At 38.8% G+C, this 27,951-nt stretch overlaps 1 protein-coding gene across 1 annotated transcript; it reads right to left on the bottom strand.

The window, feature by feature from the left end:
* Positions 1-752: 752 nt before the first annotated feature.
* On the bottom strand, positions 753-27,951 carry cul3b (cullin 3b). Its single transcript, NM_001190485.1, has 16 exons — positions 27,822-27,951; positions 24,371-24,568; positions 23,680-23,793; positions 20,476-20,636; positions 20,166-20,280; positions 18,759-18,987; positions 16,756-16,901; positions 15,874-16,050; positions 12,474-12,644; positions 12,284-12,391; positions 10,725-10,849; positions 8,526-8,622; positions 8,302-8,433; positions 4,575-4,761; positions 3,624-3,769; positions 753-928 (listed from the first exon to the last, which is right to left on the bottom strand). The coding sequence occupies exons 1-16, from the start codon at positions 27,882-27,884 to the stop codon at positions 797-799; spliced, it is 2,301 nt and encodes a 766-aa protein (NP_001177414.1). The 5' UTR covers positions 27,885-27,951; the 3' UTR covers positions 753-796.

Below are 27,951 nucleotides of genomic sequence, written 5' to 3'. Positions count from 1 at the left end.
AAACGAGGCCCTGTACAGTTCACTTCAGCATAGAGTACAATAACAATTATCTTACAATTTATACACAATGAAATACAATAATGCTGATAACACAAACTGCATCCCGCATCCCTCTTTAAACCGCAATCGAGAGCCCTTTTAAAATAAAACGCCTTTGTTTTTTACAATTGGCCATATTAGACATTAAAAGAGAGAGAGAGAGAGAGAGAGAGAGAGAAATGGAAAGGGGAAAAAAACAACTTTTTATTTGTCGTGTAAATGTTAAATCTGTGTTCAATAAGAGCTTACTTTGAACCAAACATAACCTCTAAAGCGCACAGAAATGCACACTTTCACAGACATAAGAAGGGGGACGCCCAAAAAAAAACACAATGGGGAAAAAACAACTCAATAACATGATTGATCTTGGAATCTACTGGGAAAATGTGCGAATTCATTAATTTGTATGTAGAATTACAAGAACACAAACACACACACACATACATGCACCCACCCACACGCACAAAATAATATAATAAAATAAATAAAAAAGAAAATAATAATTTCTCTCACAGACACCAGCAACACCTTCTGTAAAAGTCTTTGAATCGCATCCAGTGGAAAGCCTGGCGGGAATCGGTAAGAACATTTTAAAACAAGTCGAGGGTTTTCTTCCCAGTTTATTCCCAGCACAATTGACAAAAATGGCAAAGAAAAAAAAACGGATATGTGAGGGTGTAAAAAAAAATAAAACAACAACAAAAAAAAAGGTTTGCTCGCTCTCACTCGCTCTTTCAGATTTGATTTCGCTCCTTGTTCATGCTACGTATGTGTACACTTTGCGATCCTCCGGCGTTCTCGCCAAATATTCTCTCTCAATAAGTCCTTCAATACGTTTTTTAATGACCACAGGACTTGGAAGGAATCGCGCCCTCAGCTGCTGGGTTACCTACAGAAAAACAAAACACACAAGTTTCTGTTAGTTCTGATAACAAATGTCAAATAACGAAAACAAAAAGTGTAATATTCAACACTTTAATAGTTTTTAAAGTTTTTAACGTAGCTCTCCATAAACACTACCATCATCACACTGTTATTCCAGCCCGAACTCACAAGTAAACGTAACTTTAATCGTAGTTGTACGTATTTTCAGAAAGTAGCTAATTCATAGCTAATTCAGCTAATGTATTTTTTAAGTTGTTGACGTAGCTCTCCATAAACATTTACATCATCACACTTTTATTCCAGCCCGATCTCACAAGCAAACGTAACATTAATCGTAGTTGTACGTATTTTCAAAAAGTAGCTAATTCAGCTAATTTATTTTTTAAGTTGTGGACATAGCTCTCCATAAACATTTACATCATCACACTGTTATTCCAGCCCGATCTCACAAGAAAACGTAACACAACTTTAATCATAATTTTACGTATTTTCTGAAAAGTAGCTAATTCATAGCTAATTCAGCAAAATTTTTTTAGAGTGGTTGATCTAGCTTTCCATATTCACTACCATCATTTTGCTGCTATTCCAGCACGATCTCACAAGAAAACATAATCGTAACTTTAATCGTAGTTTTACGTATTTTTAGAAAAGTAGCTAATTCATAGCTAATTCAGCTAATTTATTTTTAAGTTGTTGACGTTGCTCTCCATAAACTCTACCATCATTACATTGTTTTACAGCGCAATCTCACGTGAAAACGTAACTTAACTTTAATCATAACTGTTTGTATTTTCAGTAACTAAAAAATTGCTGGAATGACTTGACTTCAATCATAATTTTACATATTTTCGGAAAAGTAGCTAATGTAGATAATTTATTTTCAAGTTGAGCTAGCTCTCCATAAACACTTCCATCATCAAACTGTTATTCAAGACTGATCTTATGAGAAAACGTAACCTAAATTAAATAATAATTTTATGCATTTTCAAAAAGGCTAATTTCATAGCTAATTCAACTTAAATATATTTTAAAGTTGTTGACCTACCTCTCCATATAGACTTACATCATTACACTGTTATTCCAGCTCAATGTCACAAGAAAACGTAAAACAACTTTAATCGTAATTCTACGTACTTTCCAAATAGTTATTTCATAGCTAACATAAACGCTACTGCTACCACTATCACAGTTATTCTAGACCAATCTCACAAGACAACATGATCGTAACTTTAATCGTAGTTTTACATATTTTCAAAAAAGTAGCCAATTTATTGCAAATTTAGCTCTTTTATTTTTAAGCTGTTCACCTAGCTCTCTATAAACATTTATATCATCACACTGTTATTCCAGCTCGATCTCACAAGAAAACGTAAAAAAAATGTAATTGTAATTTTATGCATTTTCCGAAAAGTAGCTAATTCATAGCTAATGTTTTTAAAGTGGTTGACCTAGCTTTCCATAATCACTACCATCATTACACTGTTATTTCAGCCCGATCTCACAAGAAATCGTAACTTAACTTTATTCGTAATTTTACGTTTTTTGAGAAAAGTAGCTAATTCATGGCTAATTTATTTTTAAGTTGTTTAGCTAGCTCTCCATAAACACTACCATCATTCCATTGTTATTCCAGCCCGATCTCACGAGAAAACATAACTTAACTTCAAATTTACATCATCAAACTGATGTTCCAGCTCGATCTCACAAGCGTAACATAACTTTATTTGTAATTTTACGTATTTTCTGAAAAATAGCTAATTCAGCTAATTTTTTAAGTTGTTGATCGAGCTCTCCATTAACACTACCACCATCACTGTTATTCCGGCCCGATCTCACAAGAAAACGCACTTAACTTTAATCGTAATTGTACATATTTTCAGAAAAATTGCTAATTCATAGGTAATTTATTTTTACGTATTTTAATGTAGCTCTCCATAAACACTTACATCATCACACTGTTATTCCAGACCGATCTCACAAGTAAGCGTAAAGTAACTTTAATTGTAATTTTACGTATTTTCCGAAAAGTAGCTAATTAAGCTATTTATTTTTAATGGCTGACATAGCTTTCCATTAATTCTTCCATCACTGTTATTCCTGCCCGATCTCACAAGAAAACGTACTTAATTTTAATCATAACTGTACATATTTTCAGAAAAATAGCTCATTCAGCTCATTTATTTTTAAGTTGATATAGCTCTTCATAAACACTTCCATCATTACACTGTTATTCCTGCCCGATCTCACAAGAAAGCGTAATTTAACTTTAACCGTAATTTTACGTATTTTCAGAAAAATAGCTAATTTATTTTTAAGTTGTTATTCCAGCACGATCTCACAAAAAACGTAACTTAATTTTAATCATAATTTTACGTATTTTGAGAAAACTAGCTAATTGATAGCTAATTTATTCATAGCTAATTTATTTTTAAGTTGTTGACCTAGCTCTCCATAACCATTTACATCATTACAGTTATTCCAGCCCAATCTCACAAAAAACAACTTTAATCGTAATTTTAAGTATATTAACTATTAAGTATAGTAACTATTAAGTATATTATGTTTAGAAATTTGATGAAACTTCCTTTCCATTAATCAGAAATTGAGGACAAAAATATACAGGGGGCTGAATAATTCTGACTTCAACTGTGTGTGAATATATTATAAATGCTACTGGTGTACAAACTCAGGCTCCATACCTCTGCTACTAGAACGTTGTGCTGCATTTTCTTTCTTGACTTCATAATTCGGACAATTGCCGCTTCAATTTCATGTTTACGGTCATCGTCCACTTTCTGCCGCGTCTCCTTCCTCTCAGGGTCTGATTCTCCCTGTTTGGCTGCAACTGCAGAGATGTGACAAACAGTTCAATAAAAAACACTTTAAAAAATCATTGTCAAAACGCAACATTTCATTTTATTAAGCGTTTCCTATTGTACTTTACGATACTATTGCAATTTAATTTGGTTTGGTTTGAACTACAGCTTCAAAATCACTGTTATCGTGATAACAGCAGGCAGCATGATGGCACAGTGGGTAGCACAATCGCCTCACAGCAAGAAGGTCACACCCTGGCTGTGTCAGTTGGCATTTCCATGTGGAGTTTGCATGTTCTCTTGCATTGTATATGTATGTTCTCCCGTGTTGGCATGGGTTTCCTCCGGAAGTCCAAAAACATGTGGTGTAGGTGAATTGTGTCCGTAGTGTATGTGTGCATATTGATGTTTCCCAGTGATGGCCTACAGCTGGAAGGGCATCCGCTGCGTAAAACCATATGCTGGATAAGTTGGCGGTTCATTCCGCTGTGGTGACCCCAGATTAATGGATTAAGCCAAAATGAAAATAAATGAATGATATCAGTAATCAACAATGCATGATTTGGTGATGTCAAGTCAATTAGTCAATGGGTCAAAAACAGCCCCAAACATAGCAAAAGAGTAGTAAATTTGAGAGTAAGGTTGAGGTTTCGAAAAACTTTCAAAGCATTTTCCTAAAATATGTGTTAAAATAAAACTTGTCAGCAAATTTTATTCCATTTGCCGAAACACAGAGAAAGTTGTGGCCAAATTAAGCCTCAAAAACCCCTCAGAGTGAATGAAAATGACCTAACAGCAACACAAGGGTTAAGAAAAACTGAACAAATAGGTCACCCGTCTGAATCTTGACTCTGTGTAGTCTGGAGGTGAACTGGTCGTTGACGGTGAAAACGTGTCCGTTTTCGATCTCTTTAGACTTGGGTTCTTTAGTGAGGACTCTCTGCGTGGGTTTTCCACATGCCAGAGACTGCAGCGCCCGCACCAGCTCTCTCTCCGGGATATCAGTCTCCTGCTGGATCTCCTGCAAACACACAGGAAAAAAAAAACTATGTGAGAAATGCATTTATTGCAAAATGACCATTCAAAAGCGAATCAAATCATCACCATTTCAAAGTAAGTGCACTCAAATTAAATACATCATATACAACTAAATATACAGCTGAAGAGATGTTCTCCCCTTTTCTCAACATATTTCAGAACAACAGTTTTAATAACTCATTTCTAATGACTGATTTCTTTTCTCTTTGCCATGAGGACAGCACATGATGTTTGACTAGATCAGTGGTGTGGTCATGGCTTGTATACTCCGTATGCCTACTTTTTTCCAGGAGCTGTTTGGGTGTTATGACTTCTGAGGGTCAATAATTGTGTGTACCCTCAGCATACTCACTTGTTCTGTATCTTGTGTGCATATGTATGGAGTGTATCATGTGTGTGTGTGTATATCTATAGAATGTATGGAGTGTATTGTGTGAGTGTATATGTATAGTGTGTTTATGTATTTAATGTATCGAGTGTGTGTATATGGATAGAATGTATCATGTGTGCATATGTATGGAGTGTATCGTGTATGTGTGTGTGTATGTATAGAATGTATCATGTGTGCATATGTATGGAGTGTATCGTGTGTGTGTGTGTGTGTGTATAGAATGTATCATGTGTGCATATGTATGGAGTGTATCGTGTATGTGTGTGTGTGTATAGAATGTATCATGTGTGCATATGTATGGAGTGTATCGTGTGTGTGTGTGTGTGTGTGTGTGTGTGTGTGTGTGTATGTATAGAATGTATCATGTGTGCATATGTATGGAGTGTATCGTGTGTGTGTGTGTGTGTGTGTGTGTGTGTATGTATAGAATGTATCATGTGTGCATATGTATGGAGTGTATCGTGTATGTGTGTGTGTGTGTGTATAGAATGTATCATGTGTGCATATGTATGGAGTGTATCGTGTGTGTGTGTGTGTGTGTGTGTGTGTTTATGTATAGAATGTATCATGTGTGCATATGTATGGAGTGTATCGTGTATGTGTGTGTGTGTGTGTGTGTGTGTGTATAGAATGTATCATGTGTGCATATGTATGGAGTGTATCGTGTGTGTGTGTGTGTGTGTGTGTGTGTGTATAGAATGTATCATGTGTGCATATGTATGGAGTGTATCGTGTATGTGTGTGTGTGTGTGTGTGTATGTATAGAATGTATCATGTGTGCATATGTATGGAGTGTATCGTGTATGTGTGTGTGTGTGTGTGTGTATAGAATGTATCATGTGTGCATATGTATGGAGTGTATCGTGTATGTGTGTGTGTGTGTGTATGTAAAGAATGTATCATGTGTGCATATGTATGGAGTGTATCGTGTATGTGTGTGTGTGTATAGAATGTATCATGTGTGCATATGTATGGAGTGTATCGTGTATGTGTGTGTGTGTGTATAGAATGTATCATGTGTGCATATGTATGGAGTGTATCGTGTATGTGTGTGTGTATAGAATGTATCATGTGTGCATATGTATGGAGTGTATCGTGTATGTGTGTGTGTGTGTGTGTGTGTGTGTATAGAATGTATCATGTGTGCATATGTATGGAGTGTATCGTGTATGTGTGTGTGTGTATGTATAGAATGTATCATGTGTGCATATGTATGGAGTGTATCGTGTATGTGTGTGTGTGTGTGTGTATAGAATGTATCATGTGTGCATATGTATGGAGTGTATCGTGTATGTGTGTGTGTGTGTGTGTGTGTGTGTGTGTGTGTGTATAGAATGTATCATGTGTGCATATGTATGGAGTGTATCGTGTATGTGTGTGTGTGTATGTATAGAATGTATCATGTGTGCATATGTATGGAGTGTATCGTGTGTGTGTTTATGTATAGAATGTATCATGTGTGCATATGTATGGAGTGTATCGTGTATGTGTGTGTGTGTATGTATAGAATGTATCATGTGTGCATATGTATGGAGTGTATCGTGTGTGTGTTTATGTATAGAATGTATCATGTGTGCATATGTATGGAGTGTATCGTGTGTGTGTTTATGTATAGAATGTATCATGTGTGCATATGTATGGAGTGTATCGTGTATGTGTGTGTGTGTGTGTGTGTGTATAGAATGTATCATGTGTGCATATGTATGGAGTGTATCGTGTGTGTGTGTGTGTGTGTGTGTGTGTGTATAGAATGTATCATGTGTGCATATGTATGGAGTGTATCGTGTATGTGTGTGTGTGTGTGTGTGTATGTATAGAATGTATCATGTGTGCATATGTATGGAGTGTATCGTGTATGTGTGTGTGTGTGTGTGTGTATAGAATGTATCATGTGTGCATATGTATGGAGTGTATCGTGTATGTGTGTGTGTGTGTGTATGTAAAGAATGTATCATGTGTGCATATGTATGGAGTGTATCGTGTATGTGTGTGTGTGTATAGAATGTATCATGTGTGCATATGTATGGAGTGTATCGTGTATGTGTGTGTGTGTGTATAGAATGTATCATGTGTGCATATGTATGGAGTGTATCGTGTATGTGTGTGTGTATAGAATGTATCATGTGTGCATATGTATGGAGTGTATCGTGTATGTGTGTGTGTGTGTGTGTGTGTGTGTATAGAATGTATCATGTGTGCATATGTATGGAGTGTATCGTGTATGTGTGTGTGTGTATGTATAGAATGTATCATGTGTGCATATGTATGGAGTGTATCGTGTATGTGTGTGTGTGTGTGTGTATAGAATGTATCATGTGTGCATATGTATGGAGTGTATCGTGTATGTGTGTGTGTGTGTGTGTGTGTGTGTGTGTGTGTGTATAGAATGTATCATGTGTGCATATGTATGGAGTGTATCGTGTATGTGTGTGTGTGTATGTATAGAATGTATCATGTGTGCATATGTATGGAGTGTATCGTGTGTGTGTTTATGTATAGAATGTATCATGTGTGCATATGTATGGAGTGTATCGTGTATGTGTGTGTGTGTATGTATAGAATGTATCATGTGTGCATATGTATGGAGTGTATCGTGTGTGTGTTTATGTATAGAATGTATCATGTGTGCATATGTATGGAGTGTATCGTGTGTGTGTTTATGTATAGAATGTATCATGTGTGCATATGTATGGAGTGTACTGTGTTATGTATGGGGTGTATCGTGTGTTCATCAACTTCCTGTAGCTCAGTGGTTACATGACTCACCTCTCATGCCAGAGACACAGGTTCTCTCCCAGACCCTGACAGGAGTGTATCGTCTATATGTATGGAGTGTATCATTTGAATATATGTATGGAATGTATTGTGTGTGTATATATATGGAAAACAAAGAACAAACCACTGTTATACAATGACTTGCCTAATTACCCTAACCCTACCCTAATTAACGTAGTTAAGCCTTCAAATGCCACTTTAAGCTGAACACTAGTGAAATGACTGCTGCTTGCTGGTTCAACACGTATCTTTTCTGTTCTGATGATTTAGAGAACGATGCAAGGCAGCATGTAGAAATTACTGTACTGATTTAGCCGAGAGATAACCATAAGAAACGTTACACAATGTGTGCAGTACCTCGAATGTGGATTTTTCGCGGTTGTTGAAAAGCATGAGGATTGTCATCTGGAATGTGGAAACCTGAAGAATGTGTTTCCTGGTATTGGAGCCTGTAACCTGAGCCCCGCCGACCATATCTGAGCCATCTTCCTGTAGGAAAAACACACACGCAGCACTGGAAGTTAGAGCGTTGTGCTTTTACCTCTACCGTCTGTGATGAACTTGTGAGCGAAAGTTTGAACCTTTTTGATTGGCCCATAAAAAGTGGCATTGAGGTCTGCTGAACCCATGTGATGCTGCAATGTGAGCTGCCTGCCACTGTGTTTGGCCAAATAAAACCTGCAATGAAAGAGGGAATATGAATGTATGGAAAAACCCATGAGGGAGCAATAAAGTCAAAGACATGTACAAATGTGACCCTAAACAACAAAAACCAGATGTATATTGGTAGGAATAGCCATACATTCATGCTGTCAAACAAATAAATTGCATGCAAAATAACATTTTGTATTTACACAATGTGTGTGTACTGGCAGTGTGGAAATATTGTGCATATACAGATGAGGTCAGAATTATTAGCCCCCCTTTGAATTTTTTTTCCTTTTTTATATATTTCCCAGATGATGTTTAACAGAGCAAAGAAATTTTCACAGTATTTCCTATAATATTGTTTCTTCTGGAGAAAGTCTTATTTGTTTTATTTCGGCTAGAATAAAAGCGGTTTTTAATTTTTTAAACATCATTTAAAGGTCAAAATCATTAGTCCCTTTAAGCTATATTTTTCTCCGATATTCTACAGAACAAACCATCGTTATACAATAACTTGCCTAATTACCCTAACCTGCCTAGTTACCCTAATTACCCTAGTGAAGCCTTTAAATGTCACTTTAAGCTGAATACTAGTGTCTTGAAGAATATCTAGTCTAATATTATTTACAGTCATCATGACAAAGAGAAAATAAATCAGTTATTAGAGATGAGTTACTAAAACTAGAATGATTAGAAATGTGCTGAAGAAAATCTGCTCTCCGTTAAACACAATTTGGGGAAAAAAATAAAACAGGGGGGCTAATAATTCTGACCTCAACTGTACATTGTATTAAAATATTGTGCATATAATTATTTTTGCAGCAATTTTTGCTATTGCGGTTCTTTCTTCTCTAATAAACGAGTTGTGCCTCAGAAGATGAAGATGAAATGGGTTGAAATATACTTTAAGACCGAACATATTAGCACACACATACAAATACAAGTATATAAACACAATAAATTTGGGATGCAATCAATCATGATTAATCTTGTGACAGCACAACCAAAAATACATCGTATGAGGCAAATTAGCATTTTCATTCCTATGCCAAAAATCTTAAGATTATTGACCTTACTCTATGTGGAATGTGGAAGTGCGCCTGTTTTCACGATTGTCTTAGAACTTTCCATTCAGTCGCCTATGGGAGAAATGACTAGGAATAATAAACGGCAGAAAACAGTCGAACTACTTGCTCTACAAACAAATGTTTGCATGACTATACAGACCCAGCAGAATAATATAATAAGGAAATATCAGTTTACAACATCAAACAGCGAAACGAGCAGCTTTTAACGTCTAAAAATGAATGGAAGTGAATGAGACCGGAAGTCTCCAGCCAAAAAGATTCCAATGGCAGCGCCCGCTCATCAGCGGAGAATGAGGTGAATTAAGTAAAAATAAACTTTTATGAAGAGATTGTGTACATTTCCTACCGTAAACATATTTTAAAAATCATTTTTGCTTAGTAATATGCACTGCTAATAACTGTAAAGGTGATTTTCTGTGTACTTTATTTTTTGTGGCCTTAGATTCTAGATTTTTAATAGTTGTTTATCATCTAAATATCATCATACACTCACAAACCATACAATAGTAGGCTTCCTGAATTATTAACCTATTGTATATCCCTCCCCAACTTCTATTTAGAGAAGAGAGCAGACTTCTTCAACACATTTCTAATCATAATAGTTTTAATAACTCATCTCTAATAACTGATTTATTTTCTCTTTGTCATGATGACAGCACATAATATTAGACTAGATATTCTTCAAGACACTAGTGTTCAGCTTAAAGTGACATTTAAAGGCTTAACTAGGGTAATTAGGGTAAAGTTAGGGTAATTAGGCAAGTAAATCAAACTAATTAATATTGCTGAAGGGGGTGAATAATATTGACCTTAAAATGGCTTTTAAAACTGCTTTTATTCTAGCTGAAATAAAACAAATAAGACTTTCTCCAGAATAAAAAATATTATAGGAATAACTGTGAAAATTTCCTTGCTCTGGTTAATAATGGGGGCAAATAATTTTTGACCTTGACAAAAGTTGACACTTATGACTGGTTTTGAGGTTCACAACTGGAACTTGAACTTACAATTGGAAATAACTAGTTAAAATACAGTAATAAACACCTTCTAAAGACCTCGAAAGCATGTCTTGGTGAAGGAGGGATGTTACACTTGGGAGTTGCAGATTGGGTCGGCCAGTATCCCGTGGTAAGAACCCTCACTATGAGGTCGACACCACCTAAAGACACCTAGGAAGAGGAAAACATCAAGACAATTAAGGCCGTACTCATACTATGTACAGTTTCCTCGAACCGGGCCAAAGCACGCTTGTCCCCCCTCCCGTCTCCCACGACGGCCCGCACTCACACTACAATCGGGCCTGGGCACGCTTCCGTCATCGATGCTGCGCTGTTCAGTGAGCGCTCTCGCTCAGCACAGTGGAGATTTCTCTAGTTATATTGTTTCAGTCGTTTGATATGCAGTGACATGCAGTCAAATATTTCGCCAAACAGTCCTTAGGGATGCGGAGACACGCAGTCAGATATTTCGCTGAACAGATCCGCCACTTTTGCCGCTCATAAACAATCATAAAGCCCTCGTGCTGCAGGAATGAGGAGGTCTGCTGAAGGTGCAGCTGTGGTGCAGTGAGGGGTTTGCGTCTTTAATAAACTACGGCAGTTTGCGTTCATTGAACAGTAAGAATGAATAATTAATCCATATGAAACAGCCCCTTAAAGTCACGTCTCGCTTTCAGTTTCGGCCTTTGGAGCGTTTTGTAAAGTGAACCGCGCTCAGGCCCACCTCTTCCAACCGGGCCAGGGCCAGCCAAGTGAACAGTGCCTGAGCCCGATTCAGCGCACTCACACTTCTCAAACGATCCGGCAAACAGGCCTGGGCACGGTTCGGATAGCATAGTGCAAATACACCCTAAAGCTGCCCTGGGCGAGACTACTCGTTTAGGCAATCTCAAAGCCTGTGCACGCCAGGACGCTATTTGCTCATGTTTTCCATCGACGTTTAACGCCTCGTGACTAAATAAAGAGCAGCAATGTGATCGTGCACACCAACGCACGAAACGGCAGGCGTAAAAGACGTCATTTTCAAAGAAACGCCTCATGCTTGTTTTGTTGTCGCGCAGCGTCAAAGCCTTCTCCACCAATCAGATCGCACTTTTGTTCAAGTGCACAGAGCTGCTGAATTACAGTAGACAGCACTTGGAGGCGCTCAAGAGCAAAACTGTCAATGCGAGCGCACATTGAAGAAGATGCCCAGAGGCGATATGAACGTTTAGCTGCTTATTACTCTGGTGAACACTAATCATTTCTTCATCACTAGAGCTGCTGCTTGAACCATCCATAACAAAAAGCGTGTCAACTTTCTGTCTTCTGTGTTACAAGCCGGTGTCAGAAGCGTAAAGTTGCGTAGCGCCATCTGACGTAATTTAGTATCGTCTTTTGCGCGACGTCAGTGAAAATCGTTTGGGTTTGAATCCGTAAAAACATCTGTAAATATGCTAACAACAATGAAAAGCATCCCCGTGTGTACGAGACCTCAGATCGATTGGTTTGCCGTGGATCAGAGCATGATTGCGGGTTTCACATATGCCCAAATCAACCAAGCTAACAGGGCAAACGTGCCAGGTTCCCAAACAAACGTCTACGTGGGAAAGCACCCTTACTCACCCCTGTTGATGTGAGGTGCTGCCGAAATTCATCCATGGTTGTGTTGGAGATGCTCATGTCCCTGAACATGCCTTCCAGTTTCGATGTGAACTGACAGCCACATTCTGTCTGTTGAGTGAGAAACAAACCAAATAAGACATGCAGAGTATTGCAGGCACACCACTCGTGTACATTCAGCAGCAGATCTTACTTTCAGCTTTGAGATCATGTTTTTCTCGGAGTCGTCAGAGACGCTCTTGTTAGTGAGGAGTCTTCTGGCCAGATGCTGTTTGTAGTAGCGCTCGAACACATCCTTCTCCTGCATAAACCTGAACAGCACCATGGCTTTATCCAGGATCGACTCCACCTCCTGTTCTGTCAGCTGAGGGAGAGATAAACAAAAGGTTTTTAGTTTTTTTAATTACTGAATTCAACCATCTATATGCACAGCTAGAGCTTTACAGCCACCGATAAACTTCCGGTGAAAAGTTTGTGAGACTATTTTCAATTTCATAAGGTTTATTTTACAGCATTGATGCTTAAATAAGATTAAAACACAATGAGTTAAACAGACTTAAGCATTCATTTCGTTGTTCAATCGTAAAACGAGATGAAAGACCGTCAGGATGAGCAGAATAGCGCAAAAAATACTGGGGTGTGAAATACACATTCCATAAAGACCCACTTTATATCTTATATAAAAAAAATCAGATCTTAAACAGTGATTTTATATGACTACTATTACTATTTAACACCATTTAATGACATTTCAATGACAAATTCAGCTTAAATCACAGTAGTTGTGCTGTTATAAAAAATTTGGACAACAAATATAATTGATAATCATGCTTATGTTGTCTTCCCAATGTCAAGTTGTCATAAAGACATGCAACTGTGTCATATTTACATTCAAAAAGGACAAAACTGAGCAAATGACACAATGAAAGTTGTCAAAAGCCTCCATGAAATGTGTTGAGTCATGATTATATACACCCATGTACACCCTTTCGAGTAAAGTGTTACCAAACCATTTCCTTATCATTCAATTATGAAAGTCTTAAGTGACACTGAATCAAAACAGAGTTATAAAGGGTGGTTGAAAAGTAACTAGGCAATAAGTAAAGGCTAAAGAACTTACTACAAAACACTTAAAGGCTAAAGAAAGGCTGAAGAATCCTGCAAATATGATTCAAATTCGACATCAAATATGGACTTAAAGGGCACATGAGATACCCTTTTTTCATATTTAATTTTTAAGACTTAATTTAAGTCTTTTGTGTCGCCAGAATGTGTCTGTAAGAGTATTTATTAGAGCTGTTTGAAGTGTCTGTATTATAGCTGGGAAAAGGTTGTCGCTGTTTTTTTGCACTGGGCCTTTAAGGCGAGTCATCCCCGCCCACGATCCCACGTGCCTGTCAGCAACATGCCTCAACACGCCCTCGGCTGCCTCAGGAAGCAGATCTCACGTAACGTTTGGGAGAAATACTGCAGTAAGAACTTTACCATCAGTATTTGATGCATTTTTTGTGGAGTTGCAACAATGAGTTCACGCCAATGACTGTAAAAAATATGGACGACGCGACAGCCCTTTTTCCCATTGAACGCCTTGAGGGCAAAACGCCTGCTTGACGGGCACAAACTGTCGCAAAAGACTGCTGAAATTGGAGCCAGACATGCGCAGAAGGATTGTCTGATGGAGCCAGAGGAGGAGCCGCGAAAATGAGCAGAGTCGAGCTTCCAATCAAACGCTTTATGTAAAATCAACCACGCCCCCCGAACTTCACAGCATGCGTTTGCTGTCATATCAACACAAATGGATGTAATAACGTTAACAAATATGAGGGTTTTATATATTCAATCGCGCCAGCTCCAGGCCGCAGCGCATAATCGGCCGCCGCATCTGGCTCGATTGACTCGGGCTGGAATCGGGCAGTGAGTCCAGGCATCCGGAGTAGGTCCAGCAGAGGTAACATTAGTCAGTCTGAGCTCTAAGAGATAAGTCTCCGGCAGGCGAGAATCTAGCCGGAACTGTGTTTTGCTATCTGGGTGGCTAGGCGTGTATCAGCAAACTAATAAAGCCCGAAAAAAGCCCTGAACTTAGCGAATAAACAGTGTTCCACCAGATCATGTATGTCAGAAACTATAGTTTACTGCTGAACTCATTTTGTCATGGTAAAATAACACAGAAATCGAATAATAACATTTCAGTCTACTTCAGTCTCCTGCCGAAGCTCAGACGCCGCGCTTTGAGAAACTGTCAATCACGATGACACGCCCAGCATTAAATTACTGCTAAAAACAAACTGTTTACAAAAATGAAGATCTGCACCTATTTCAGCACAATAACCAGTGCCTTAATCGACCAGAACTATCTTTCGGGACATTTTATTGCAAGTGTAATATTTTTTTTTATTTGGGCTCAAGTCTCCTTCATTAACACGGAGGAGGCGGGCTTTATGACTTGTACTGCAGCCAGCCCCCAGGGGGCGATCTAACGGCCGAAACCTTCACTCAAACACAGGCTTGCGGCACACTTGGTTCACGCACACACAGAGCACACACACACACACACACACATAGCGCAGACACATAGTGCAGACACACACACACATACATAGCGCAGACACATTGCGCAGACACACACACACATACATAGCGTAGACACACACACACATAGCGCATACACACACACACATAGCGCAGACACACACACACACACATAGCGCAGACACATAGTGCAGACACACACACACATACATAGCGCAGACACATTGCGCAGACACACACACATACATAGCGTAGACACACACACACATAGCGCAGACACACACACACACACATAGCGCAGACACATAGTGCAGACACACACACACATACATAGCGCAGACACATTGCGCAGACACACACACATACATAGCGTAGACACACACACACATAGCGCAGACACACACACACACACATATAGCGCACATAGCGCAGACACACACACACATAGCGCAGACAGACAGACACACACACACACTCACACATAGCGTAGACGCACACACATACATAGTGCAGACACACACACACACACACACACACACACACACACTGATGAAGTGAATCTGAAGTGAATGGCTGTACTTCATTACACACGTGCACACGTTTTAAAACATGTTAAACTTGTAAGACTCACTCTTGATCACGTCTGATGATGATTGATGATCCTAGCAAACTGAAACAAACCTTTTATTCCCAGTTGCTTTGCGCTCGTCCTGTCTTGTTGATATGATTATATGCGTTACTACGGAGACATGTTAATGCGCGCAGCTGTCAATCAATATTGGTGGGCGGGGGGACCACACTCCTACGTAAAGTTGCGGTCGATCTGAAAACCGCTCCAATTGGTCCACCGTTTTTATGTTGTTAAATTTGAAAAAAAGGACTGTGTGTGTTTACTTTACCCCAGTATGACAGTATATATACTATACTTACACACACGTCTGTCCAAACAGCTTGAAAAGTAGATATTTCACCATAGGTGCCCTTTAATAAAAGCCTAGTAACTTTTCACTCATGCTGTACCAAAATATTTTAAGCCAAGAATACTGAAGATAAAAATCACTCACTCCTTTCACTCCTTTCTTCAGCTTATCATCAATGAAGAGAGAGAGATACTCAGGCGAGCGGGAGTTCAGGTTCAGGAAGTACTCGAAGTCTCCTGCGATCGTCTGCTTGAATAAACGGTCATTGTTAAAGGACTCCTGCAGGAAGCGGTCAAACCGTGACTTCAGATCCAGAAGACCCTACAGAACGGAGGAAGCACAAATTAAAGAGAATTTTGACCACAGGGTAAATATAGAAATCACAGAGTTAATGTCAATACCGCTTAAAAGACACCTATTAAGCTTTTATAAGGGGTTTGGTGTGGCATTAGATAGTCAGCATCTAATGATAAAAATGAATTGTATTGTTTATAATCAGACTTGACTGACATTCTCCCTTTTTACGTGTCATCAGAGGGGAAAGCCCCGCCCACTAGTGCCCATCTCTCCCTCATTATAATAAACAGCCCTAAGTAAGAAGCAGCCATTATAGTTTTGAATCTGCCACTATGCTGACACAAGGGCATCTGTAGCTCCGCCCTCTTCTGGAAAGAGCACAATGTCATTTGCATTTAAAGCTACAGTCACCAAAATGGCACAAATTGGATCAAAGCCTGAAAGGGGCTATTTCAATCTGAATCTAATCTTCTCCTTCTACTACTAACATGCAAATATACACAAATTCCGACAGACTTCAGCATACAATTATACATATTGTATAATCAAGGCTTATACAAAATGTAATACCTTGTTAAACAGCATTTTAGACTTTTTAAGAGCTGTATATTTCTCTAAATTAATTAATTATAATTAATAACCAGCAGCGTCCTAAGGGCACAGCAAGCCCTGATTTCCCAACGCTCATGTTCTGTGAGTTGTGTATGGTTGGATTTCTTGTGTAGGTACCTGGATGTAGTCGACTGGGTTCTTGCCTTCTCCTTCCTCAGACACCAGAGCTTTGCCCTGCTCCCTCAGATACGAGCTCATACACTCGCACATGGTCTTCAGGCCGTTCGGCACCCTGCTGAATAACTTGTACATGCAAGCCAGATCTGCGTGCACACAAAATAAACACACAAACACACAAAATCAATTTCTTTCTGTTGGAATATTCAGTAATTTCAAATCCAAGGCATGTTAAACATGATGGTACATATAATAGCATGAGCAGTTTGAACTTCAAAATATGAAGTAAAAACTTTAACATTTGACTTTAACTTGTGAAATTCTGCAACATAAAACTGCACATAACAAAAACAGTACACAAGCTCTGCCAATAGGTGGCGCTTGTAGAACAGCAGAAATAACTAGATTATTAAAGTTCGTCTAGACAAATTTTGAGGCTGGCTTGTGAAAGCATGTTGGTAATAGTTTTTTTAGTTTAAATAGTTGTAGGTAGGTAGGTAGGTAGGTAGGTATATAGCTAGGTAGGTAGGTAGGTTGGTAGGTAGCTAGGTAGGTAGCTAGGTAGGTAGGTAGATAGGTAGGTAGATAGATAGATAGATAGATAGATAGATAGATAGATAGATAGATAGATAGATAGATAGATAGATAGATAGATAGATAGATAGATAGATAGATAGATAGATAGATAGATACATAGATACATAGATAGAACGGAGAGATAGATAGAGCAGTGTTCTATAGATTTTCCTTAATGTTCAGTAAGCATTTCTAGCATGTTAAAGTACTTAGCTAATCATTATTAGCATGTTGCTAGTCATTGCTAGCATGTGAACCATACAGGATGTATGGTGCGCTAGCATGAGTCATACAATCCAACCCCCACTTCTCTACGATGTTCTGATGCTGAGATACAACTGCTGTTAAATCGTTGCTAGGTTAGTCTGTTTTGTTGCTATGGAGTTGATTGACAGCTTAAACTGATGATGTATCAAAGCTTCTTGCCAGTATGAACAGTTAAAAACAACCCCCATGTCTCTATAACACTGCAGCATGGGCCTCTATAATGGCAGTCTATGGGACAGTTGCTAGGGTGCGGTATCTGGTTGTTAGGGAGTGGCTAGAAAGTTAAAAGGCCATCAGTGATTGGCTGCTGGCTAGACTGAGTTAAATGAGCTCAGCCATTAGTCTGTAGAACAGTCTGATGCAGAGTTATGAGCTCACAAAGTTTGATCCAATGTAAAGTCAATGATGGTCTTTTGCAGTGGAAGTCTGAGGGACAGTTTCTAGGGTCCCAAAAGCGGTTGCTAGGGCGTGGCCAGAAAGTTAAAAGCTCATCAGTTATTGGCAGTTAGGTAGTCTGAGTTAAATGAGCCCAGTTAGATGTCTGTGTGAAAGTCTGATGCAGAGTTATGAGCTCACAAAGTTTGGTCCAATGTTAAGTCAATGGGATTTTTCCGACGGTCCCGGGACGTTTTTTCCGAAAACCGAAAGTCGGATCAGTCGGAAAAGATATAGCAACCTGAGTCTAGGAGGAGAAAGGCGGAGAAATAACATCATGTATGCATCGACATATAGCACCGAGGTGCTCACGGCGAGCCTAAATAAATTAAGCCAGCCTAATGATGCTTCCTTGATCTGCACAAGAAAGAAGAGCTGCTGTTATTTATTTATTTTTAATAATTATTTGTTTTACTGGTTTTCACCGCTGTTGTCATAGGACAGTGAAGATGTAAAGACAGGAAAGTATGGGGAACAGAGATAGGAGAAGGATCAGAATCGAACCCCGGTCGCCGTGAGCACCTCGGTGCAGCTATACGTCGATGCATACATGATGTTATTTTATATCTGTAATCGAACCCAATACCTAAACCCAACTACTACCTTAATACCCATTAATAATCGGTGAATTAGTGAATGGTATATTAACAGGGAGAATTGTTACTTAAAATAAAGTGTGACCAACAAATGCAATATTAAAAGAGTGCGAGATTTGAAGAGCGCACCTTCAGTCTTTCCATTCTTGAGCATGTGCACCAGCCCGGAGTTCTCCATCTCCACAATGGTCTTCATGTGTTTGGAGATCAGCTCTCGCTCCACCACCTTCACTATGGGCTCCTCTGTCGATTTATCCAGGCAGTGTATAACCCGCTCAATCTCCTCGTTTATCCGCGCCTCCACCTTCTTTATGTACACACTCGCACTGTTCTCAGCTAAAAACTTTTGGCTTTCCATCTGAGGGAAAAAAATATATGTAAAAGAATTAAACCACAAAAGAAAGTGCTGCAAAAATAAGACAAAAAAATGAAGACAGGTATTTATCCTTACAGTTTTAGTGTGTCGGTGGGGTTACCCTTTGTTTCGTTCGTTCATTCATTCGTTCGTTCGTTCGTTCATTCATTCAGTCTTTCATTCGTTCGTTCATTCATTCATTAGTTCATTCGTTCTTTCATTCGTTCATTCATTCATTCATTCGTTTGTTCGTTCATTCATTAGTTCATTCATTAGTTCATTCGTTCATTCATTAGTTCATTCATTCATTCATAAGTTCATTCATTCATAAGTTCATTCATTCATTCATCAATTCATTCATTCATTCGTTCATTCATTCGTTCATTAGTTAATTCATTCATTCATTAGCTCATTCATTCATTCATTCATTCATTCATTCGTTCGTTCATTCATTCATTCATTCATTCATTCATTTATTTATTCAATCGTTCATTCATTCGTTCATTCATTCATTCATTTGTTCATTCATTCATTCGTTCATTCATTCATTCATTTATTTTCCTCCAGCTTAGTCACTTATTTATCACCTCTAACTATTCTGGCACATGTTTTACGTAGCGGATGCCCTTCCAGCAACAACCAAGTACTGGGAAACGCTCATACACACTCACATTCACACCCACACACTCATACACTACGGCCAATTTAGGTCATCAATTCCCCTATAGCGCATGTGTTTGGAGTATGGGGGAAACCAGAGCTTTGGGTCATGACCGAAAGGACAAGATCTCTGATACAAAAGAATGTAATGAGTTTCCTTCGCAGGGTGGCACGGCACACTCTTATGGAAAGTGTGAGGAGCTCTGACACCCAGGAGGAGCTCGGAGTAGAGCCACTGCTCCTGCACATCGAGAGAAGTCAGCTGATGTGGCGCAGGCATCTGTTTCGGATGCCTCCTGGATGCCTACCTACGGAGGTGTTCCAGGCATGTCCCACCGGCAGGAGGCCTCAGGGAAGACCCTGGACACGCTGGAGGGACTATGTCTCTGGCTGGCCTAGGAAAACCTCAGCATCAGGAGGAAGTGTCTGGGGAGAGGGAAGTCTAGGGTTCTCTCATAAGACTGCTGCCCCCACGACCCGGTCCTGGAAACGCGGCAGAAAATGAATGAATCTGCACAAACCTGAAAGAATTCAGCAGACATTTCTAAAAACGGTGCTTCAAAGTCCTCTTCATACACAGAACGTCCTTCCAAACCCAAGATCATTAGCATTTGACAAGCATTACGGATGGCGCCCCTGAAAAAAACACAGAACATTAAATATATAATCTACTTTTGTGTGTTTGCAGAAATACACTTACTATGTTTTGTTTTTGTTTACTCCATGTAGTTCTGAGAGCTGAGATGTTAAAAATTAAGACCCAAAAATCACACCCAGAGTGGATGAAAACATTCCCAACAGCCCACAAGGGTTAAACATGAATAAACTCACCTATCCACCACCTCTCCTTTTCTCTCGCGGGCAATCATATCTAGTAAAGTCTGTCTTAGATGGTCCCGAATGCACCCGTATCGAACCACCTGATCTCTGAAGATGATGAGACCCAGATTATACACGTTCTCCACATTATTCTGCTGAACATACACACGGTCCTATACAAAGACAGAAGAGGGAAAGAAAAAGAGTTCAGTATTATTAAACTGAACTTAACGTAAATGAAGCCAACTGTAAACCAAGTAGAATTTGCCTGATACGCTGAATAGTCTCCATAACCTTAAATTATAAACAAAATCAAAACACTGTGCGATTATTAAGACAAAACAATTAAATTTTTTGACAGCCCTAATACATAAGCTCTGCACATTCTCCATGTTCCTTATCCAAACACACCTGATACAAATCATCAGCTCATTAGCAGAGACTGAAAGACCTGTGATGGGTGTAACAAGCAATGGAAACATCCAAAACATGCAGTGTTGGTGATCCTTCAGGACTGTGGTTGAGAAACACTGGGCTACATCAATGGGCTGTATTTTAACGATCTAGGTGCAAAATCTAAAGCACATGGTGCAAAAGCATTAAGGGTGTGTCCGAATCCACTTTTGCTATTTTAGGGATGGAAAAATCTGCTCTGCGCCCGGCACACGGTCAACAGGGTTGTGCATATTCTCTTATGGAGTTATGAGTGTGTTTTGAGAATAAACCAATCAGAGTCTCATCTCTCATTCCCTTTTAGAGCTCGTTGTGTCGCGCCATGGTGCATTTGCTATTTACATGGCAACTTTGTAAGTGGAAAAACTGAACGCTTCACTAGCGAGAAAACAGTTCAACAGAGCATCTGCAGCGCGAGGATAAAGAACGAGCCTCCTCCATTCAGCCTCTTTACTTTCACTTTCTCTCTTTCGTGGTTAAGGAAACGTGTTGTAAGCACAGACATCCATTAGCCCACATATTTAATTTCCTTTGTTAATCACAAAGATTTGTGTCAAAACTATTTCTAAATTCAGTTCTAATTTCGAGCAAACGAATACATGAACAATAATAACGAAGTGTGCTCAAAAAACAGAGTTATATCCAAACACACGTCCAGTTCTTATGCCCTATATGGTCCAAAAACCTGACAGGTGGACAAATCTAAGATTGTTCTTAATAAAACAAATATAAATCTGCCTATAATAAATAATACTAATAATAATAACATTATATTAATGCAGACTGTCATGAATAAACTGAAAAAGCCCTCGAGATGAAGGAAGCATGGAGGCGGTGACCTGCTCTCAGCTCTCAGTCTATTTTAGTTCCTCAAAATAGCAACGTGTCAACAATGCACCTTAACACACCTCTTTTCTAGACCGAAATCCCCATGAGTCCACAAAATGGCACAAATGCGCCGGGTGTATGATAGGGTCAAATATGTCAGACATACAAAAGAACACTTTTTAGTGTTTTGATCCACTCTGTTTGATTGCTTTTTAAAAAAATATTGTTTGCATATCAAAAAATAAAAAATAAAAACATTCTAAAGCCGTATGACAATGGGAAAATTATTATTATTTTTTTGGTTAACTACTGCTTTAATACTGTTTAATTCAATTTTCGATTTTTTTTATAATTATATACAGGGCTCGAAATTGCGACGATTATGGTCGCATATGCGCCCGAAATTTTACCTATGCGACTTCAAAATGTTGTTGGGAGCATTTCTGCAAGTGCAAAAAATTGCTGTGTGCTACCAGTTTTTACTGCAAAATGTTCACCACATGCGCGGATTCGGGAGACATGCACGCAGAATGCATCTCTGCACTTGAAACACGAAACGCAGCGCTCGGGAATGGTTTAAAACAGTTGTCATGTCAACTTGCTGCAGTAAACAAAGCCAAGTCCGTAATGCTTGCCCCGCCTTCGCGCTCTTCTTATTGGCCCACAACTGCTCTAGCACTGAAATATCAGCTGTCAATCACTCAGTCAATGCCTTCGTGCTTGCGATGACAGAGAGAGCTGCTACCGTGAAAAACTGTAAAGCGCTGAAGATGAGAATGAAGATAACACTGACAGATTTTGTTTTAGAAACCATGACATCTAAAGTTACAAATAATGACACATCGTACTAGTGATCATGTGCTGAATGTTAATCCACCATCTACACTTTTCCAAGAGTGGATAAGACTTCCAGTGGCTTCAAGTCCGCTATGAAAAGTCTGTGGGATGGAATTTTCGGGTAACTGTTTGCCACATCTAGCACGAGAGCTTCTGTTTAATCCTTCATATAATCGCCAGATGCTGTCCGCCGTGCAAGTGGCAGCTATAGGTCAAATTAAACACCACGTACACCATCGCAAACGGGCTTACACTGACTAAACTAACATCGCTACTTATGAAAAGACCGGTAATGCTATTAACATGACGTATGCATATAATAAGGAACAGTACATGTCAAAAGCATCAGTGCAATATCAGACAGCACCCGTGAGAACAGCACAGTTATACCGTTAACAGATTCATTCATGTCAAGCAGTGCGTGCAGGGCCGGTGAGCGCTCCGTGTATCTTTTGGTTGTTATAAAAATCTATTTTCTTGTGATAACGGGATTTCGTTGAGACATATTTTTTTCTCACGCTTGCTTGCATATATATATATTTTTCTTGTTACTGTTGATTTCAAATGCAATAAATATAATTGTATAACACTTGTAGTAACGGTGCTTATAATTGGTGGGTATGACCTCAATTTTGGCTGATGAGCCTAAATTTTTAAAGTTAGGAGCACCAGTGCTACCAAGCAAAAAGGTTCATTTCGAGCCCTGTATATAAGAAAAAAAGAGAGAGAGTGCGTTTTAAATTTATTGCCATATCAGCTTCTCATATTCACAATTCGTGGCAAAAACTAATTAAATTAAAGATATTGTTATAAATATCACTTTCTATGATAATAAAAAATAAATAACAAAAAGACATCAACTGCAATAAATTATATACAAGATATAAATCTAAAACGAGTTTTTTACGGTTTATTCTTGATAAAAATGTAATTAAAAACATTTCCTTTAAAGTCTGCCCAAATAAAAATCTAACATAAATATAATTACAAGCGCATCTTCCCAGAATAACCAAAGAACTGAAACCTTTCAAGCCATGTAAAATACTGCCAGTAAAAAAAAAAAAAAGAAGTATTATGACAGAAAAACAAAAGACCCACCATGTACATCAGGATGTCTCTGATCATCACCATAGCCGTCTGGTGGTCATTCCAGGCCTGATTTAGTGTTTGTAGGAAGTTGTTATTCAGGGAGTTTAACACATCCTCACGTACCTTTGGACAGAAAAGCCGACATGAGTGAAGAACAATCAAGAATTCTTGAAATTCAAGCTAGCGAGAAGTAACCAACTCCATCTAATATTACACGACACCATTTTTACAGCTGTTTACACCAGAATTAATGTTCATTTAATAATAGATGTTAATTCATTCTGATATAAACAGGTATAAAAAAAAAATTGGTGCAGTAAATATTTTCATTTTGGGTGACACAGTGGGTAGCGCTGTCAAGTCACAGTAAGAAGGTTGCTGGTTCGAGCCCTGGCTGGGTCACTTGGCATTTCTCTGCTTGCTGCATTTTCCCTGTGTTGACGTGGGTTTCCTCCCAGCTTCCCCCACAGTCTAAAGTCATGCGCTTTAGGTGAATTTTTGTACGCTAAATTGTCTGAAGTGTATGTGTGTATGTCCTGGTCCTCCAGGTTGGGGGTTTAGCGTTGTGCAGTTACAAAAAGCAAGTGCATGTACCGAATCATCTGGTGCTCAGAGGTGATATGCAAACTATTGAAATGAAATGCTTCCATAATTGACACCAGCATCCTCATGGCAGAAGATGTACGTTTAAGGCACTTACTTTGTTGATTAGATGTTCTGTGACCACCTCCCTCAGGCCTGTATAGAGCTTCTCTCCGTGTTTGTGCAGGACCATGGTGTAGGCGTTCCTGTAGAGCTCCTCGAAGCTCAGCCCACTGTTGTTTTTCCTCTGGATCTCTTGAATGGCGTTCTTCAAGAGGTCCCAGATGTTATTGACATACTTTTCGTCCATGGTCATCTGAGATGGGGTGGAGATAAACCAAAAGCGTAATCCATTAGGAGAAAAAGTGAAGCATTACAGTGTGTCAGAAAATACTGTAATGTAATATATTTTTATAGGGCATCTATCGTGTATGGCCATACACCCAAAGTGCTTCACAATCATGAGGGGGGGGGGGGTGTCTTCACACCACCAACAGTGTGCAGCATCTATTTGCATGATGCAACAGCACCAGTGCTCCACCACACACCATCTATAGGAGACAGTGACACAGCCAATTCAGTGGATGGGGATGATTGCAAGGCCATGATCGGTAAAGGTCGATAGAGGGAATTTGGCCACCTACTCTTTCCGAGAAGTGCCATTTAACAACGTCTCATATGAAAGACAGCGCTCACTAACAATATAGTGTATCACTATACTGAGGCATTAGGACTCACTACAGGTTGAGCACCCCCTGCTGGCCTCACTAACGCCACTTCCAACAGCAACCTAGTATCCCCATGTGGTCTCCCATCCAGGTACTGACCAGGCTCAGCCCTGCTTAGCTTCAGTGAGTAACCGGTCTTGGGCTGCAGAGTGATATGGCTGCGGCCATATATAATGACAATTAAATTTACACAGCCTACAGAGCTTTAGTGAACATCCGATTTTTTAATTCCTAAACCTGAACATCGTTAAGCTCCTTCATTTGTATGGTTGCTCTCCTGTCATTTGTTTAGTACATTTTATGCAAATCCACTCATGTACAAAATCCTCCCAATCAATATAAAATTCTTAATTATTTCCAAATGGAGCTATTAACAGTTTTCTGGTGAATATCGTGAAGCACTAATATCGAACCATTTCTGTTACTTCAATCAGTTACTAATTAATATTATATATATATATATATATATATATATATATATATATATATATATATATATACTATTATTTTGCATTTAAAAACTAGATTTGATGTCACAAAGTTTAAATACAGCTATAAAACTGCAATCCTCACGCATTTGTGCACAAGCATCTCGATGGATGTGATTTAAATCAGGAAAATAGGGATCCATAACATTTTCTTTTAGAAACAAAACATCCTCTGACTCAGAGTAAGTGTACAGCTTACATTTATAAAACTAATCCCAATACATTTAGGTTAAAGTTGGTTTCATATTCGCACATTCAGACTTTCTCCCTAATATAATTTCAGAAAAGTATTCTTCGCCAATTCCAAACAGTGAAATCATATTAGCAGCCAACGACTATTAAAATACAACATTGTTTACAGTCAATTAAATAGTGCTAATGTTGTTTTCAAGTCAGACTTCAGGGCTCAACAATAAGGACTGCCCGGTGGCCAGCGTGAGAGACACTTGGGACAGTAGGCAGGATCATTACTGGCCCGATTAGGACAGTGCTGCTTTGTCACTAAAGTTTAATTTGCCTGTGACTTTTTGTCAATTGCGTGCATTTTAAGTTTGTGCTTTTAAGTCTTTAAATGCTATCTTCTCTGTGATGACGTAGATACTATATTGCTTTTCGGTTCCTCTTGGTGTTTTGAGCATGCTGTTTTTCCCCATAACCTGGTGACAATCAGTACAGTGAAGAAACGGCAACATGGCGACAACATCACATTATAAGGCTAAAAGAAAATGTCATGTTCCTGACGTCTTGGAAGCAGACATTTACGTGGGAACAACATGACAAATAAATGAAATGATGTTTTGCACAGTTTGCCGTCAGCTTGGCAAGTCAGCCACCTTTTGTTAAAAAATTTCTGCAATGAAACCCCTCCACATTTTCCATAATGCTCTTTTTGTTTGCATAACACTTTTTTGCTCACAATTTTGCTCATGAAACATTTATTAACTTTTTTAAGTATTAAAATGCTAGACTCACAGACGTTATTTTTGACATATTATTTATTATATGTGGCTAAAAAAAGCTATTAACTTCTATTTTTTCTTTTTTAGTGGGGCCAGTAAAAATTTTAGCAGGGCAAGTAAAAATCTAAACCACTGGCCCGGTCGGATCAGTAGAAAAAATCCTCAGCGTTGAACCCTGGACTTGCATGCGATTTCAGACCCAATATTCAAAGTAGCATGATAAACAATACAGTGACTGTCAAGTTGTCACCTTGTTTAAAAAAAATGAATAAAATGTGCGAATGTAAAACCAACTTTACCTCAGTTCATATTTAGTTGATCTAGATATGGGAAACGGTGTACATACCCAAATCAAAAATGCATCATTTAGTAAATATTAACTAAAAACGTGTCACGCCATCCTTTAATTTGCGTTGACCATGTGTGAGGCAATAATACACACAGTACAACACATGATGCAAAAAGTAAACGCAGACAAATATTTGAGGTAAAATTGGATTCATATTCGCACACTCTTTCATTTTTTAACAAAGTGACAACTTGTGACTATTGTTTATCACATTACTTTGAATATTCTGTCTAAAATCGTAGCAAGTATGACTTAAAAACAACATCAGCACTATTAAAATGACTGTGCACAATGTTGTGCTTTGATAGTCATTGACTGATAATATTATTGGCACTTTTATAAAATTATATTAGGGAGAAAGACTGAATATAAAACCCACTTTACCCCAAGAGACAAATAAACCTCCCACATATATCACCATCTGCAATATCTTATCGTACTTAATTAATTAGCAGCTAGTTGTAACATATGTTCACCAAGGCCCCGTGTATATTTAGACCATCATTACGCATTTATTTATGCTCATCTGCTACTATTAAAAATATCAGCCAGCTAAATTAACAGGCTTGTTCCTCTGTAGTAAACTGCACTTAAGCAACGCAAGTTCTAAAGCTGGTCAATATGCTGACACTTCTCTCATGATGGTTGTATTAGAGTAAAGTTGGTTTTATAGTCACACATTCAGACTTTCTACTTCATAATGTAATGTGCTTAATGTGAAAATCATATTATCAGCCAATGACTATTAAAGTACAACATTGTTTACATTCAGTTAAATAGTGCTAATGTTGTTTTCAAGTCATACCTACATGCGATTTCAGACCGAATATGAAAAGTAGCGTGGTAAACAATGTGGGGCCTGTGTCATGAGTTGTCAGGTAATGAATGTGCGAATATAAAACCCAACTACACCTCAATATTATTTGAGAGTTTTTGGGACGACACTAAAGCAGTGTAAAGGGATTTAAACACAGAGGCCTGCATGTCCGGCTGAATCCCCGGAGCTCGAGTGACTGTCACGCCGGCTCGGAGAGCACATACTCACAGGAAAGGCTCGTATCCTCATCTTGGTGTCTTTTTTAGTGCCCCCTTTGCTGAGATTTGACATGTCTGGCTTATTCCCCGCCGTTGTCCCCTTTCACATGAAAGTCTTCTCTGACAAAAGACGGGGAGCA

This window comes from Danio rerio, chromosome 15, assembly GCF_049306965.1.
Source record: "Danio rerio strain Tuebingen ecotype United States chromosome 15, GRCz12tu, whole genome shotgun sequence".
NCBI classification, from domain to species: Eukaryota; Metazoa; Chordata; class Actinopteri; order Cypriniformes; family Danionidae; genus Danio; species Danio rerio.
Note: the sequence above shows the minus strand (reverse complement) of the source record. Positions and strands in the feature narration are given on the sequence as shown.

What these genes read in the sequence shown, in the direction of transcription:
- cul3b (NM_001190485.1), bottom strand. Translation starts at nt 27,884, where the DNA reads ATGTCAAATCTCAGCAAAGGGGGCACTAAAAAAGACACCAAGATGAGG. An exon ending in ACCCAGTCGACTACATCCAG is followed by an intron (nt 16,051 to 16,755) that starts GTACCTACACAA and finishes TCCGTTCTGTAG; the next exon opens with GGTCTTCTGGATCTGAAGTC. An exon ending in GCTTTCGAGGTCTTTAGAAG is followed by an intron (nt 8,623 to 10,724) that starts GTGTTTATTACT and finishes CTTTCATTGCAG; the next exon opens with GTTTTATTTGGCCAAACACA.